Source organism: Macaca thibetana, chromosome 15, assembly GCF_024542745.1.
Source record: "Macaca thibetana thibetana isolate TM-01 chromosome 15, ASM2454274v1, whole genome shotgun sequence".
Classification (NCBI taxonomy): Eukaryota; Metazoa; Chordata; class Mammalia; order Primates; family Cercopithecidae; genus Macaca; species Macaca thibetana.
In genome coordinates this window covers 64915280-64932928 of record NC_065592.1, presented here as the reverse complement: position 1 = coordinate 64932928, position 17649 = coordinate 64915280, and the positions used below count along the sequence as shown (strand labels likewise).

General features: G+C 39.1%; 1 protein-coding gene across 6 annotated transcripts in view; it reads left to right on the top strand.

Annotated features, from left to right (window-relative positions):
• The window catches only part of CCDC171 (coiled-coil domain containing 171), a 380335-nt gene that overhangs the window by 31356 nt on the left and 331330 nt on the right, over nucleotides 1–17649 (top strand). For all 6 annotated transcript variants that reach the window (XR_007719876.1, XM_050761632.1, XM_050761631.1 and 3 more), the window contains exons 5-6: nucleotides 89–279; nucleotides 2873–3004. Coding sequence is in view for 5 of the 6 variants with exons in the window: in XM_050761632.1 (XP_050617589.1) it covers nucleotides 89–279; nucleotides 2873–3004 (323 nt within the window). In the remaining variant the exon portion in view is untranslated. The remainder of the gene's footprint in view (nucleotides 1–88; nucleotides 280–2872; nucleotides 3005–17649) is intronic.

Genomic DNA, 17649 nt, shown 5'->3' with positions numbered 1-17649 from the left:
AATGATGTCAACTCCAATGCCTAGGTTTTGGAGCTCCTTCTTATTTAATTCATGGTTGTAAATGTACCTGTTATTCTATTCTTAATAGCACAAAATTCAGAACTTCAAGCAAAGACAAATGAAATTGAGGAAGCATTTCAGACTTCTCAGCAAAAATGGAAAGAAGAATGCAGAAGGTTTGAACATGATTTGGAGGAAAGAGACAATATGATCCAAAATTGTAATCGAGAATATGATTTACTTATGAAAGAAAAAAGCAGACTAGAGAAAACTCTACAGGTGAAATAGTTTTTATAAAGGAATTTTCCTATATGTAATATTCACCGAGATGTGTTGTACATTACTTGAAGTTATACTGGATTTCCTTCCTTCCTTTTTCCTTCCTCCTTCCTTCCTCCCTCCCATTTTTTCTTTTTTAGGGGCATTTTTGCTGATCGCTTTCTTAGTATATTAATAGGTATACTTTTTGGGGTGAAAAATGGTTTGTGGTCACTAATCAAACGTTAAAAGCCAACAAACCAACAATATGGGCATATTGTAAGAAGGTAAGAATCTACAGCGTTTTGTGTAGCGACATGAAAATTTGAAATTTTAGAAACATGGGCACTGGATTTTGGTCTGAATATACAATAAATATAGAAAAATATTTGTATGTTTATATGAGCTTCATTATCTATATAGAGCATGTTCTGTATAGACATGATATGTAACATATTTAACTTTTACTAAAATTGTGAGCTATTTATTCCCTCATTTTTTTGTTCCCTTTTTACTCCCTAAAGTAAAAGTGGTATAAGGTTGAAGTTGCCAGTGACTTAAAAGGTAGATTTTGAGTTGTCTATATTTGCCATTTTTTTTGAAGTAACAGTTTAAATGAAAAAAAAAAAATTACATGACAAACCCAGGTATGGTGGTACATGCCTGTAGTTCCAGCTAGTAGGGAGGTTGGAGGTGGGAAGAGCACTTGAGGCCAGGAATTTGAGGCCACAGTGTACCATGATTGGGCCTATGAATAGCCACTGTACTCCAGCCTGAACAATATAGTGAGACCCTGTCTCCCCCCAAAAAACAAACAAAACAAAACAAAACAAAGAAAAAAAAAACTGTGATAAAAATGTTCTACCTTTACCATTGGTGTAAATGGCTTTTTTGAATTCTGGAAATGTGTTTTTACTAAAAGTTAATTATACAAAAGCATTTACAAACTGTAAAAGTTTTTGCACAGTCATTCCCAGATGTTGTCATTGTCAGCAAATTTACTTTTGATTTCTTCCACATCAGTGGTGATAGTTTGTCTCTTTTGTTTACTACTGTATTGCTAGACCCTGGAACACTGGCTGGCATGCAGAAGGGCTCCATTAGTGTGTGAATGGGGGAGGTTTTGGTGGTAGTTGATATTACAAGTCCTTGGATGGGCCTGTATAACCTTCCCCACATACCATGTTTTGGAGTTATGTGGAGAGGAGGGTGATGGTGGTAGCATTTCTTCAGCCAATCAGCTTGCACCTCAAGGTAGAAGATTTTGATCTGATCTCAGTTAGCTACTTAGGAGAACTGTGCTTTGATTTTAGGCTATTGGCTTTAAACTAATCTGCACAGAGACCCGTGGGACAGTTTGGAGTTGAATTTGAGTCACTATTTAGCCCTTGGGGGGAAAAACGCCTCAAGGCTCTTTTTGAAAGCTTTCTATAAGTCAGGAGGGTAATATTTGTTAGACAGATCCCTGCTCCCATTATATGGACATGAGAGACTTTCTTTCTCATGCTTGTAAACCATAGACTTTTTTTTCTGTTAATGGGAACTCGATTTTAAACCCTGTAGTTAGAAAATTGGGCTTCTCAGCAAATTGCATTTTATGTTTTTAGGATATTGAACCAAATTAGATCTTGCAAATGTAGTACACCTTGGAAAACCCAAAAGGAAATTTTTTTTTCAAGAATTGTTTATCTATAGAACTAGAAATTACAGCCTGTACTTAAATTTTTTGTTTTTTGCTTTTCACATTTTTAACATTCTAGAGTTTCCTTATCCTAATTTGTTGGACAAAATTCTTTTCTTCGCCCCTTTTTCCCTTTTGGAAATACATTGTTCTGTGTCAAATTTATATATAAATTATCAGGGATCATCCAGACATTTTGATCACAGGTAGCTATTTCCATATTAAATGGAATTTACTTTGTTTATATCTATCATATGATATCATGATATCATATATTGATATTTTGTTCAAACCTCTGAAGTTACATTTTTCAGAAAAATATATGCCTATAAAAACAGGTATATACAGCCTGTTGCTTATATGTACTTATATATAGGTAATAGGTAAATATATGCCTATATAAACAAGGTATAACCTGTTGTTTAAATAACCATAGCTTCTTACTCAGATCTACATTCTGATGATCAAATTATAGTTTTATTAATGATTTTTTTTTTTTTTTTTTGAGACGGAGTCTTGCTCTGTCGCTCAGGCTGGAGTGCAGTGGCCGGATCTCAGCTCACTGCAGCCTCCGCCTCCTGGGTTTACGCCATTCTCCTGCCTCAGCCTCCCGAGTAGCTGGGACTACAGGCGCCCGCCACCTCGCCCGGCTAGTTTTTTTTGTATTTTTTTAGTAGAGACGGAGTTTCACCATGTTAGCCAGGATGGTCTCGATCTCCTGACCTCGTGATCCGCCCGTCTCGGCCTCCCAAAATACTGGGATTACAGGTTTGAGCCACCGCGCCCGGCCTTATTAATGATTTTAACATGAATTATGATGAGTTTTAACATCTATAGGTAAGGAGAGCCTCTTTGTACATTTAAACTGGGGATGAAGGAAGAAAGATAACTTTTATTGATCTAATAGTAAAGCAAAATTTTATTTATATAAAGGAAGCATTGGAAAAACATCAACAGGAGAAGAATGAGATGGAGTCTCATATCAGGGAGACAGCGTTGGAGGAGTTTAGATTACAAGAAGAACAATGGGAAGCAGAAAGAAGAGAATTACAATTTATAGTACAGGTATTTTAAAAATAATAATTCAGTTCCTTAAATATATATTTTTAATGCTGATGATATTCAAAATTACATTAGTGGGATAATTGACTTGCTCAAAGGGAAAATAATTTCTAGTTTTGATTCTGGAAGGCCATGTTTCATTTGCTGTTACATGACAATAGGGCAACTATTACCAACAGATACCACAGTGATTTCCATTGCATACATTATGTGATTTTTTTTTTTTTTTTTTTTTTTTTTGAGACGGAGTCTTGCTCTGTAGCCCGGGCTGGAGTGCAGTGGCCGAATCTCAGCTCACTGCAAGCTCCACCTCCTGGGTTCATGCCGTTCTCCTGCCTCAGCCTCCCAAGTAGCTGGGACTACAAGCGCCTGCTACCACACCCGGCTAATTTTTTTGTATTTTTAGTAGAGACGGGGTTTCACTCTGTTAGCCAGGATGGTCTCGATCTCCTGACCTTGTGATCCGCCCACCTCGGCCTCCCAAAGTGCTGGGATTACAGGCGTGAGCCACCGTGCTCGGCCATAAATCAATCTTAAGAAACTAGTGTGACTTTGTGTTAAAAAAAACGTTTTTTAAAAACAACCTGAGGGATAGAGTGAACGTTTCTTCTCTTTTGGCTGTTGATGGGTTCAGCTTTACATACTATAATTAGGTGTTAGTATCTTATAGTGTTCTCTTTGTGTAGCTCTCTAAGAGAATTCAGTTTTTTAAATAAGTCCTTTTTTTTAAACCTTCTCAGTGAAACCTCATCTTTAATACACAAAACTTGTTATAATATTTCTCTCATCTGGGCTTTAGAATTCAGACCCACTATAAAAAGAAAACCTCAATTTTATGCCATGTTCTTTTTCTTTCTTGGGGATTGGAGCACTAAATAGAGGTGTCCTTCTCTGGAATATTAACGTGAGTGAATTCTTATTGGTGTTATCTAAAAAGTTACGTCATTTTAAGATAGTGTTTCTCATTTCTTTTTTTTTTTTTGAGACGGAGTCTCTCTCTCTGTTGTCCAGGCTGGAGTGCAGTGATGTGATCTCAGCTCACTGCACTCTCTGCCTCCTGGGTTCAAGCGATTCTCCTGCCTCAGTCTCCTGAGTAGCGGGGATTATAGGCATGTACCACCACGCCCAGCTAATTTTTGTATTTTTAGTAGAGAGGGGCTTTGCCATGTTGGCAAGGCTGGTTTCAAACTCCTGACCTCAGGTGATCCGCCCGCCTCGGCCTCCCAAAGTGCTGGGATTATAGGCGTTAGCTATCCTGCCCAGCCTTATTTAATTTTTAAATTATTTATTTATTTTTATTTTATTTATTTATTTTTTGAGACGGAGTCTTGCTCTGTCGCCCAGACTGGAGTGCAGTGGCATGATCTGGGCTCACTGCAATCTCCACCTCCTGGGTTCACGCCATTCTCCTGCCTCAGCCTCCCGAGTAGCTGGGACTACAGGCGCCCGCCACCACGCCCGGCTAATTTTTTTTTGTATTTTTATTAGAGACGGGGTTTCACTGCGTTAGCCAGGATGGTCTCGATCTCCTGACCTTGTGATCCACCTGCCTCGGCCTCCCAAAGTGCTGGGATTTATTTTAAGTTTAGGGGTACATGTGCAGGATGTGCAGGTTAGTTACATAGGTACACATGTACCATGGTAGTTTGTTGCACCTGTCAACCCATCACCTATATATTAAGCTCAGCATGCATAGCTATTTTTCCTAATCCTCTCCTTCCCCTCACTCTACCCCTGACAGGCCCCAGTGTGTGTTGTTCCCCTCCCTGTGTCCATGTGTTCTCATTGTTCAGTTCCCACTTACAAGTGAGAACATGGGGTGTTTGGTTTTCTGTGCCTGCCTTAGTTTGCTGAGGATAATGGCTTCCAGCTCTATCCGTCTCTGCAAAAGACATGATTTCATTCATTTATGGCTGCATAGTATTCTATGGTGTATATACAGCACATTTTCTTTATCCAGCCTATCATCGATGGGCGTTTGGGTTGATTCTATCTCTTTGCTATTGTGAATAGTGCTTCAGTGAACATACATGTGCATGTGTCTTTACAGTAGAATGATTTATATTCCTTTGGGTATATACCTAGTAACGTGATTGCTGGGTCAAATGGTATTTCTGGTTCTAGGTCTTTGAGGAATTGCCACACGGTCTTCCACAATGGTTGAATTAATTTACATTCCCACCAACACTGTAAAAGCATTCCTCTTTCACTGCAACCTCGCCAGCATCTGTTGTTTCTTGGCTTTTTAATAATTGCCATTCTGACTGGCCTGAGATGGTATCTTATTGTGATTTTTGACTTGCATTTCTCTGATGATCAGTGATGTTGAGCTTTTTTTCATGTTTGTTGGCTGCATGAATATCTTTTTTTTGAGAAGTGTCTGTTCATGTCCTTTACCCACTTTTTGATGGGGTGGTTTGTTTTTTTCTTGTACATTCATTTAATTTCCTTGTAGATTCTGGGTGTTAGACCTTTGTCAGACGGATAGATTGCAAAAATTTTCTCCCATTTTGTAGGTGGCCTGTTTGCTCTGATGATAGTTTATTTTGCTGTGCAGAAGCCCTTGAGTTTTTAATTATATCCCATTAGTCAATTTTTGCGTCTGTTGCAATTGCTTATGGCGATTTCGTCATGGAATCTTTGTCCTGCCACAAGCTTTTCTGTTGTGGGACAGGCAATGGTAAAGCTTTGTTTCTAAACCTATCATGTTCCTCCTTTTTCATTTTTCCCTTTAATTTCACTGTATACTTTATCAGTGGGATTGAAAACATTTAGAAGATGAATATGTATGTTTTCATATTTATTTCATATCCAAAATTCTATACCTCAACCGGGGAATACAGTTATCCTTTCCTTATTCATTGACTAAGTTTGGTGTATGTATCTAGTGATTGAAGTATGGGGGAGTTTGTGATGGTATGGGAAGTGTAGCTTGAAAATAATTCCATGAACTAAAGAAAAAGGAGAAAGAGCAGGGAGGCAGTGAAGAAAGTTATCAGATCAGTCTTAGTAGGCATGGTCTGAGAGGCCTTAAGACAATCTAGGGATTGGGGTGCAACATATCAAAAGCTGACCTAGTAAGTATGATTGTGATGTAGTGACAACTTGGAGGAAGTTACGTGAAACGAAAGTGTTTTTAGGAATATCCACATAACAGAATACTATGCAAATACACAGAAATAAGATATGAACATCAACAGATGGATGCAAAATATTAGGAATATAATTTTATTTTGTTTTATTACTTTCTATTTTTGAGACAAGGTCTCGCTCTGTTGCCCAGGTTGGAGTGCAGCGGGACTATCACAGCTCACGGCAGCCTTTCCCTACCTCAGCCTCCTGTGTATCTGAGACCACAAGCATGTGCCACGAAGCCTGGCTTATTTTAAAATTTTTGTAGAGATGGGGGTCTTCCTGTGTTGTCCAGGCTGGTCTTGAATTCCTGGGCTCAAGTGATCCTTCTGCCTCAGTCTCCCAAAGTATTGAGATTATAGGAGTGAGCCACCACACCTGGCTTATAATTTTATTTATGTAACACATTAACATATGTTAACATGTGTGACAGGGAAACACCTTAAGAAAGTTTACCTTAAATAATCAAGGGCAGCAAGGAGCATTTCTTTTCTTCTGGAAAACTATGTACTGCTATCCTATTAAGAAATGGCATAGAAAAGGACTCTGCCACTGATAACTTCGTTATAAAAATGCCCCTAATTTGTCTGGGCGCAGTGGCTCATGCCTGTAATCCCAGCGCTTTGGGAGGCTCAGGCAGGCAGATCATGAGGTCAGGAGATTGAGACCATCCTGGCTAACACGGTGAAAACCCATCTCTACTGAAAAACCAAAAACAAAAAAATTAGCTGCTCGTGGTGGCACGCACCTGTAATCCCAGCTACTCAGAAGGCTGAGGCAGGAGAATTGCTTGAACCCAGGAGGTGGAGGTTGCAGTGAGCTGAGGTCACACCACTGCACTCCGGCCTGGGTGACAGAGTGAGACTCTTGTCAAAAAACAAATAAATAAATAAATCCCCTAATTTAAGGAAATTTAAAAGCAAGAAAGTAAGGGTCTTGCCCCTTTCACCTCTGATTTCACTCCTCATGTCAGCATATAGAAGCATTATGTTTTTACATAAATAAAATGATATACCTCAATAATACTTTGCATCCATCTTTTGATGTTCATACCTTATTCTTTTAGTATTTGCGTGGCATTCTGTCATGTGGATTTTCCTAACATACTGTAGCCTCTCCCTTACCTGTGGGGCATATGTTACATGACACCAGTGGATGCCTGAAACTGCAGATACGCTGTGTTTTTTTCTATACACACACATACCTATGATAAACTTTAATTTATAAATTAGGCACAGTAAGAGATTAACAATGTAATAATAGAACAATCATAACAAGATACTATAATGAAAGTAATGTGAATGTGTCTTTCTCCCACTCAAAATATCTTATTGTACTGTATTCACTTATTTTTGGACCTAGGTTGACTCAGGGAAACTGAAAGGGAAGATGAAACTGCAGATAAGAGGGAATATTGTATTTCAGCAGTCTCTTATTGATGTACATTTTACTTCTTTAAAAATGTTTAGCTCCAATTAATGATTCACTAAGATTCTTGTCCATATCTTTGAGCAGTCATACAAATGATTCTTCTGTGTAAATGCCTAGAAATATAATTGTTGCATCTACAAGCTTATGGATTCACAATTATGATACATATTATACAAAGCACCAGTTTATACTCTACAGCAACAAACACTTTTTATTTGTATAACTTTGCTGGCCTTGGGGACATAGAAAAGAGGAACTTGTTCTGGGTCTTTCGTTTTTTTTTTGAGACGGAGTCTCGCTCTGTAGCCCAGGCTGGAGTGCAGTGGCCGGATCTCAGCTCACTGCAAGCTCCGCCTCCTGGGTTCACGCCATTCTCCGGCCTCAGCCTCCCAAGTAGCTGGGACTACAGGCGCTGCCACCTCGCCCGGCTATTTTTTGTATTTCTTAGTAGAGACGGGGTTTCACCGTGTTAGCCAGGATGGTCTCGATCTCCTGACCTCGTGATCCACCCATCTCGGCCTCCCAAAGTGCTGGGATTACAGGCTTGAGCCACCGCGCCCGGCCAATGTTCTGGGTCTTTCAGGAGATAATCTTGTAATAGATTAAGGTTGTGGTTAGCTATATTGATGTATTTTATAAGCTACAAAAGAGGAGTATATTTAGCTCTGATATTTTTCTAACTAGTGTAATTCTTCAGAATTGGAACGGAACCGTATTTTGGATTCTGAGAAATGTTGTTTATATAAGTATATATAAAGAATTATACTTGGCCGGGCGCGGTGGCTCAAGCCTGTAATCCCAGCACTTTGGGAGGCCGAGACGGGCGGATCACGAGGTCAGGAGATCGAGACTATCCTGGCTAACACGGTGAAACCCCATCTCTACTAAAAAATACAAAAATCTAGCCGGGCGAGGTGGCGGGCGCCTGTAGTCCCATCTGCTCGGGAGGCTGAGGCTGGAGAATGGCGTAAACCCAGGAGGCGGAGCTTGCAGTGAGCTGAGATCCGGCCACTGCAGTCCAGCCTGGGCAACAGAGCAAGACTCCGTCTCAAAAAAAAAAAAAAAAAAAAAAAAAAAAAAAAAAAAAAAGAATTATACTTTTTGGGCTGTGTTTCTGGAAGATATGGAAAGAAAGCAAGTTTATTTTCTAACAGCCAAATGTAGTTTCCTTTGATGTTAAATGTCAGTTTAAAAGCAAGCCTCATTTTAAAATATTTTAAGTTCAACAACCCCCTCTAGTGGAAAAAAGAAGAAACTCCCTCAATTTCCAATGTCCTTAATATGATTTTATTTCACACACATAAATAAGGATGCAGGTAGCTTTTGGTTTGATTAGAAAATATGTTCTGTAACAGAAATTTTAAAGTTACATTTATTTGGGATGGAGGCAAGTTTTTCTGTAAATTGCATGAGGTATTTTTGTAGATTTTTTGGGGATTTTCTTGTGTGTTACAGTGCATCTCAGAATTTATATTGATAAAACCATAAACTTAAAGCAAATATTTGAACATACAACCCCCCCCAGGGATTTATATATAATCAATGCCCAGTATAACCAGCAATACCATTAATGTAACAAATACTCACCACCTAGATCATGTTAGTGTTTGTTACGTCTATTTGAACTGGAAACAAACAGTAAATTGTTGTATCATTGAAGACAATTCTGAATCACTTCCCCATCCTGCCACCACTTCAGCCCCAAAAGAATAACTACCATTCTGAAGTTGGTGTTTAATTTTCTGTCTGTATACAGTGACAGTACATTGTATTATTTTTTGTTTTAGGATGTACATTAGAATATCATACAGGATGCTTCTTTGTCCAACTTATATTTTTCACTTTTTTTTTTTTTCCCCAGACAAGGTCTCACTCTGTCACTCAGGCTGGAGCGCAGTGGTGCGATCTCGGCTCACTGCAACCTCTGCCTCCTGGGCTCAAGCAATCCTCCCACCTCAGCCTCCTGAGTAGCTGAGACCACAGGCACATGCCACTACACCTTGCCGATTTTTGCATTTTTAGTAGAGATGGGGTTTTGCCATGTTGGCCAATCTGTTCTCAAACTCCTGAGCTCAAGTGATCCGCCAGCCTTGGCCTATCAAAGTGGTGGGATAAAAGTGTGAGCCACCATGCCTGGGCTACTTGTATTTTTGAGATTTGTTAAAATTAATAAAATAGCTTCTGTTCATTCAATTTGACTGCTGTATAGTATTTTATCTTGTGCATGTGCCATAATTTACTCATTACCTGACTGCCTTGTACATTTTCTGTTGCTTATAACAGAATACATGAAGCTGGTTAATTTATAAAGAAAAGGAATTTATTCTTGCAGTTGTGGAGACTGAGACATCTAATATCAAGGGACTGCATCTGACGAAGGCCTTTTTGCTGGTGGGAACTCTGCAGAGGTCAAAGGCTGCACGGGCATCGCATGGTGGTGGGCTGAGCATGCCAGCTCAGGTCTCTTCTTGTAAAGCCACCAGTTCCACTCCCATGATAACCCATTAATCCATTAATCCATGAATGGATTAACCCATTCACAAGGGCAGAGCTGTCATGACCCAGTCCTCTCTTAAAGGCCCCACCTCTCAGTACTGTCACATTGGGGATTACATTTCAACGTGAGATTTGGAAGGGACAAACATTCAAATCATAACACTGACATTGAGATTTTAGTTCTTTCCAAGTTTAAATTATTACAGACAGTGATTCCATGAACATCAAATCTTTTTATGTGGGTATGTGTTTAGTGTGTATAAAACATGTGCCAAATTGTTCTCTTAAGTGGTTATAACAATTTCAAAGAAGGGTTTCTTCTCTTTCACAGCCTCTTGGTATTTTTCAGACTTAATTTCTTTTGAAATAGGGTATGTGTGAAATTGTATCTCATTCTTGCTTAAATTTCCACTTCCTTGACATTGACCATGTTGTGTTTATTGGCCATTCATATTTCTTTTTTTGTAAGTGCCAGTTTATATTTTTTGCCTTTTTTCTTTTGGATTTTTGGGTATATTTTTACTGTTTAGTAGGAGCTTTTGGCTGGGGATGGTGGCTCCTGCCTGTAATCCCAGCACTTTAGGAGGCCGAGGTGGGAGAATTGCTTGAGCCCAGGAGTTCGAGACCAACCTGGGCAACAGAGACACTATCTCAATGAAAAAAAAAATGTATATATTAACCAGGCATAGTGGCACACACCTGTGATCCCAGCTACTAGGGAGGCTGAGGTGAGAGGATTGCTTGAGCCTGGGAGATCAAGGCTGTACTGTCCTGTGATCACAGCCTGGGCTACAGAGTGAGACCCTGTCTCAAAAAAAAAAAAAAAAAGGTTTTTTTTTTTTTTGAATGTATTTGGTAACTAACCCTTGGTTATGTATATTCCTTTTGCAAACATCTTTTTCTTCTTTGTAGAGACAGAGAGGCACTTTACATTGTATATGATGAACAGTTAATTTTTTTTTTTTTTTTTTTTGGACACGGAGTCTCACTCTATCACCTAGGCTGGAGTGCAGTGGTGTGATCTTGGCTCACTGCAACCTCCGTCTCCCAGGTTCAAGCGATTCTCCTGTGTCAGTCTCCTGAGGAGCTGGGATTACAGGCGCCCATCACCATGCCCAGCTAATTTTTTTTGTGTGTTTTTAGTAGAGACAGGGTTTTACCATGTTGGCCAGGCTGGTCTTGAACTCCTGACCTCAGGTGATCCACCCGCCTTGGCCTTCCAAAGTGCTGGGATTACAGGCGTGAGCCACCGCACCTGGCCTAGTTTTAAATTTTAATGTAGTTGAGTTTATCAGTATATTTCTTTATAGTAGTGATTGTTTTGTCTTACATAACCCAAAGTCATAAAGAGAATGTGTATGTAGCATGAGATGGGATCTAATTTTGTTTTTCCAAATAGATAGCCAAGTGTCCCTGTACTAGCTATTCAATTGTCTGTTCTTTTACCACATATTGATTTATAATGTCATTTCCATTATACATCAAGTTTTTTCATATCTAAGACTTTGTTCCTGGGTACTCGGTTCTGTTTCACTTGCATGTTTGTTTCTGCAGCAGTACTAAATTGTTTTATTCACTATACCTTTAGAAAAAGTCTTGATATCTGGTAGAGAAAGTTCCTCTGTCTTTATTCTTATTACTTTTAGGAGTGGGGAAGGGGTTATTCTTGGCCTTTTACTTCTCTATGTGAGTTTGAGAAATGGCTTATTATATTCCATCAAGAGACCTTGCTGTAATTTTGATTAAAATTAGATTGCATTTATATATCAATTTGACATAAAGTTGACATCCTTATAATGCTTATCTCTTTTATTGTCCATCTTTTAATATTTTTACTCTTATTTTCTGAGAGATTTTCTCAATTTTGTATTGCAGCCTTTCTGTTACATTTTATTTCATCTTTTGGGTTTTTAATTTCTAAGAGGTCATCGTTGTTATTTGATGATACCTTTCTTAGTATATTCTCCTTGTTTCATGTTTGTAATGTCTTAATTTAACTCTTTGAGTGTATAAGTCATACTTATTTTGAAGGTGCTTTTCCCCCCACCCCTCCCTTGATGGTCTTGTCTTCTTTTCGAGACTGGGTCTTGCTCTGCTGCAAAGGCTGGAAATTCATGGCTCACTCATGGCTCACTGCAGCTTAAACCTCCTGTTCTCAAGCCATCTTCCCACCTCAGCCTCTCGAGTACCTGGGACTACAGATGTGCACCACCACACCTGGCTACTTTTTTCTGTTCTTTGTAGAGACAGAGTCTCACTGTGTTGCCCAGTCTGGTCTTGAACTCCTGGACTCAAGTGGTTGTCCCACCTTGGCCTCCCAAAGTGCTGGGATTACAGGTGTGAGCCACTGTGCCTGGCCTGGTCTTTATTTTCTCTGAGTGTCTGGCCTCATTTTGTAGTAGCCTCTGAGTTTCACATGAGAAGTGATATAGTTTGGATGTGTGTCTCTGCCCAAATCTCATATTGAAATGTAATCACCAGTGTTGGAAATAGGGCCTGGTGGGAGGTGATCTTGGGGGCACATTTCTCATGAATGGCTTAGCACCATTCCTCTTGGTACTATCCTCATGATAATGAATGAGCTCTCACAAGATCTGGTCATTTAAAGGTGTGTAGTGCCTCCTTTGTCTTGCTCCTGATCTGGCCATGTGACGTGCCTGCTCCCCCTTCACCTTCTACCATGATTATAAGTTTCCTGAGGCCTCCCCAGAAGCCAAGTGATGCCAGCATCATGCTTCCTGTACAGTCTGCAGAACTGTGAGCCAATTAAACCCTTTTCTTTATAAATTACCCGGGCTCAGGTATTTATAGCCATGCGGGAACAGCCTAATACAAGAACCTTTCCTCAAATGTCCAGTGATTCTAGACTGTGTGTTTATATTTAAGAATGAGGCACTAAAAAGCTGAGAAGAAGCTCTTTGGATATGGAACCCTTGCACTGAATTGGGGAACCTTACGATGTCTTTTTTCTTAGCCTGGTTGTTTTCCTAGAAAGAAATCTTTAGTCTCCTCCTTATATTGCTGTGAGTGTAGGAGTCAGTGTTCAGGGCACTGTGAGGTCTAACTGCCCACTCTGCAGATTTTGCTTAATCTCATTTTTAATAAGGTGTCTTACCCCAACCTCTAGTTGTGTTTGCTTTTCATATGCTCAGAACCTCTTTTGATCAATCTCTCTAGTTTGTAAACTCCTTCCCTTTTTCCAGGATATGGAGGGGAATTTTTCAGGGAGGGAGCTGGCAGAGGCAACCCAAGAGTATAAAGTACTGGTTATAGAGGCTCCCAGCAATGCTCCTGTATTCATTTTTACTATATAGCTTGGCTTCAGAGTTAGCTGTTTTGCTAGGGTCTGAATGTTTGTGTCCCTCCTAAATCTGTATGTTGAAACCTAATCACTGTTGTAATGGTATTAGGAGGTGGGGTCTTCGGGAGATTATTAGGTCATGATGGTGGAAACCTTAAGTAGAATTGGTGCCTTTATAAGGGACTGAAGAACCAGAGTTCTTCCCTTCCACTGTGTTAGGACACAGCTAGAAAGCATCCTCTATAAACTAGAAAGTAGGCTCTTGCCAGACATTGAATCTGCCAACACCTTGATCTTGCATTTTCCATCTTCCAGAACTGTGAGAAATGCATTTCTGTTTTTTATAAGCTACCTAGTTTATGGTATCTTGTTATGGCAGGCTGGATGGACTAAGACATTGTGCCTCCAATTTCTGAGCTTTTGTGGCTGTAAATCAGCTTGCTACTAGGCTTCTCCCTTTTTACACATTTAGAAAAGGTGAAAAAGCTGAAACCTAAGTCATTATCACTTGTCTGTTTGCTTTCTATCTTCCAAATTTGCTTCTGACATCTTTTGTTGTCTGTCATTTTCTCCACCATTCATTGTTTCTGCCATTTGTTTTTATTTTTTACTTTCATTTAAGTGGCATTTTAGGAGAGATGCTTAGCTATGTTTAATCAGATCTGTTTAACTAGTGGTCTCCTCTTGGTGTTCTTTTTAACTTATGATCTTCTCATAGAACTGCAGTCTCACTTTTCATCTCATATTTGAATTCTGGTTTTACCAAATGTTTTTAGTATTAGAAGTATTTTAACTGTTGTGTTGAATGTGCCCCTGTTCTTGAGCTTTGATGATTTTCTTGGTTGGGCACGTTGTCATTTGTGTGTTTTGTTCATTTCTGCCTTTGTTATTTTTTCTCTTTCTTACTTTTGAATAGTTTGCATATTTGCATAGTTTCCATGCCATTCTTTGCAATTTCCTGATACTTTGGTGGCTTTATTTTGATCTTCTATTTATAAAAAGAGTTGGAGTTCTTACCTTTCTTACTAGTTTGTTTTTCCCTCTGAACATCTGTTTGAGGACTGAACTTCTGTATTTAACACTTTTCTGCAGGTTTATATAATGGTGACAGGATGGTAGATGCTTAGCTGATGTGGTGGGCGGCCCTAGGCCCTGTTGCCTATTTGAGATTTATTAAATGCCGTAGACTATTTTGTTGGGGGTTCTATATACAAATTTTTGTGTTGACATAGATTTTCTGTTCTCTTGGGTATATACGCAGTATTAGAATTTCTGGGTCAAATAGTAATCTTATGGTTAGCTTTTTGAGGAACTGATGGACTGTTTTCTAATGCTGCTGAATGACAGTATGAGTAATGTTTGAGAATTCCAGTTTCTCTACATCTTTGCTATCACCTGTTATCATCAGTCTTTTTGATGATAACCGTCTTAGTGGCATGAAATAGAAGTCCTTATTTAACATCATTCATAGGTTCTTTGGAATTGTGACTTTAAGTGAATGACGTAGAATGAAACCAGTTTTATCATAGGTTAATTGATATAAATGAGTTAAGTTCTTGGAGCATATTTCTGGTAAAAAAAAAAAAAAATCACTATACTTCCAAATAAAGACCCAAAACACTCATATTAAACATTGAAATAAGTGTTATGTATATATACATTTAAGAAAGCCTAATCAAAACAAGTGGTTTTGATTTGCATTTTTCTAATGACTAATGATGTTGAACACCTTTTTATGTTGTTGACTGTGACTTTTCTGGTCAAAATCTATGAAGTGTGTATTCTTTGTCAGGTGTGGCCAATGAGATCTCTACCTGTTTGTAGATGGTCAGCTAATGAACGGACAGAAGATTTTCTTAAATGCTGTGAACAAATAAGTCTTCTAGCCTTTGCTGAGTGGTTTTTTTCTGTATGTTTGAATATGCATTCAGTGCTTTTGTGGGCTGATTAAAACTCTGGCTTAGCCTTCACTTCCTACTTGCACAGAGGCTCAAGGTCAGCCAGAGATGAGAGAGTGGGGCCTTCTCAGGGACTAGGCATAGTATAGCCTTGCACTTGAATGGTTTTCTGGATGCCAGGAATATGTCAGAGCTTTTCAAAGGCTATATATATGCCCGTTTCTCTGTGGCTGGGGCTTTTGGGGAGCTCCAACCCTGTTCTTCTCTCCTTCCCCACAGTGCTGGCTAGGCTGCTGGATTCCATAAACTACTACTCTTCTGAGGCAATTGATTTTTGAGGCTTTCAGGAGCTGGTGGGGAGGGGATGAGTATAGTACAAGTTAAAATGCCACAAATCTCACTGCTCTTACTGAGATTCAGCGGTTTCCTTGAGTAAATGCTTTTTGGATTACTGCAAGTTTTTGGTTAATTTAAAGAGTTAATGAGAAATTAGATTCAGATAATTTTTGCCAGTGTTCTTGTTGCTTTTATGAAGGAAAGGATTTTTGGTGGTACTTTATCTGCTGTTCTGGAACTGCTTATGTTCTTTGAGGATATTTTGAAGTTTTCTTGTTTTTAAATATCTGTTTATCTTAGGTTGCCCCTCCCTCTTTGCCATTATTTGATTTAGATTTTATCTTCATGTTGGAGAACTTTTTAAAATATCATGTTTCCTCATTTTTTTTTTTTTTTTTTTTTTTTTTTTTTGAGACGGAGTCTGGCTCTGTTGCCCAGGCTGGAGTGCAGTGGCTGGATCTCAGCTCACTGCAAGCCCCGCCTCCCGGGTTCACGCCATTCTCCTGCCTCAGCCTCCCGAGTAGCTGGGAGTACAGGCGCCCGCCACCTCGCCCGGCTAATTTTTTTTGTATTTTAGTAGAGACGGGGTTTCACCGTGTTAGCCAGGATGGTCTCGATCTCCTGACCTCGTGATCCGCCCGTCTCGGCCTCCCAAAGTGCTGGGATTACAGGCTTGAGCCACCGCGCCCGGCCGTGTTTCCTCATTTTAAGAGTGAAGGACTAAAAAGTTTCCTAGAAACTTTGAGTGTCTGGGTGAGGCTTTTCAACCATTATCTTTACCATAGGATTGTTTGGCTAGATACAATCCTTCCCCCTTCTCCATCTAACTTAAGAAGAAGTAGAAAATAGGAAAGCTGAATAGTAGGTAATCATTACATAGATTGAGTTGGTGTCAAAATTGCTGGCCCATATTGTTTTACCAATGAATAAAAGAAACATTCAAGAAGCTAATAATTCCAGTTTTATGTAAACTCCTCTAGAGAATGGAAACATCTTGATAACATAATATTGATACCAAACTGACAAGGATACAAGAAAAGATAATTATAGCTAATCTCAGTTATTTATATATATGCAAAAATACTATACAAAATATTAGCTAACCAGACGTAGCAAGATTTTAAGAAGATAAAATATAAAAGACTATACAATTGATGTCAGGTGGGTTTAACATTAGAAAATCAATCAAGGTAATTCTAACTCAATGTAATCAGTTAATTAATGTAATATAACTTTTCTTCATATGGAATTTCTAAGTATCTCTACTCTTGAGTAGAATTCCTAAACATCTGTACTGTTTTAGGAAAACATCTTTTTCTATGAAAACATGTTTGTGTGTTTGTATGTGTCTATATCTGTGTGTGTATTTGTATTCGTATCCAAGAATAGAATAGAAATTATCATATAATATTAAGTGACTACCTGACTGCTGCATTGAAAATGTGATTGTTAGGTCAGAATTTTATCTAAATGTTGAAATACTCTTAAATAAAAGCTATTTGGTTAGTAATATTAAATATAGGTCAACTGTCACAGTAGTAATATATCACCAAAATAAACTTAATAAGCCCTAACTGATTGGCCTTTGATTTTCCAGGTTCTTTTTTTTCTTCAAAGGATTAAATTCAAACTACATGGAATAGTGGGCTCACTCTTTGTTTATTGTAAAGGAATTTAAATTATTATGTGTTGTCTTTCTACATGATTTGTCAGTAAAATGGGAATCACATGTGATTTTTTTTTTCTGAGACAGGGTCTCACTCTGTTGCCCAGACTGGAGTACAGTGGCATGATCTCAGCTCGCTGCGGTCTCTGCCTCCTAGGCGCAAGTGATCCTCCCACCTCAGCCCTCCAAGTAGCTGGGACCACAGGCATGTGCCACAACGCTGGCTAATTTTTGTTTATTTATTATTTCGAGATGGAGTCTTACTCTGTCACCTAAGCTGGAGTGCAGTTGTACAATCTCGGCTCACTGTAACCTCTGCCTCCTGGGTTCAAGCGATTCTCCTGCCTCAGCCTCCCGAGCAGCTGGGATTACAGGTGTGTGTCACCAC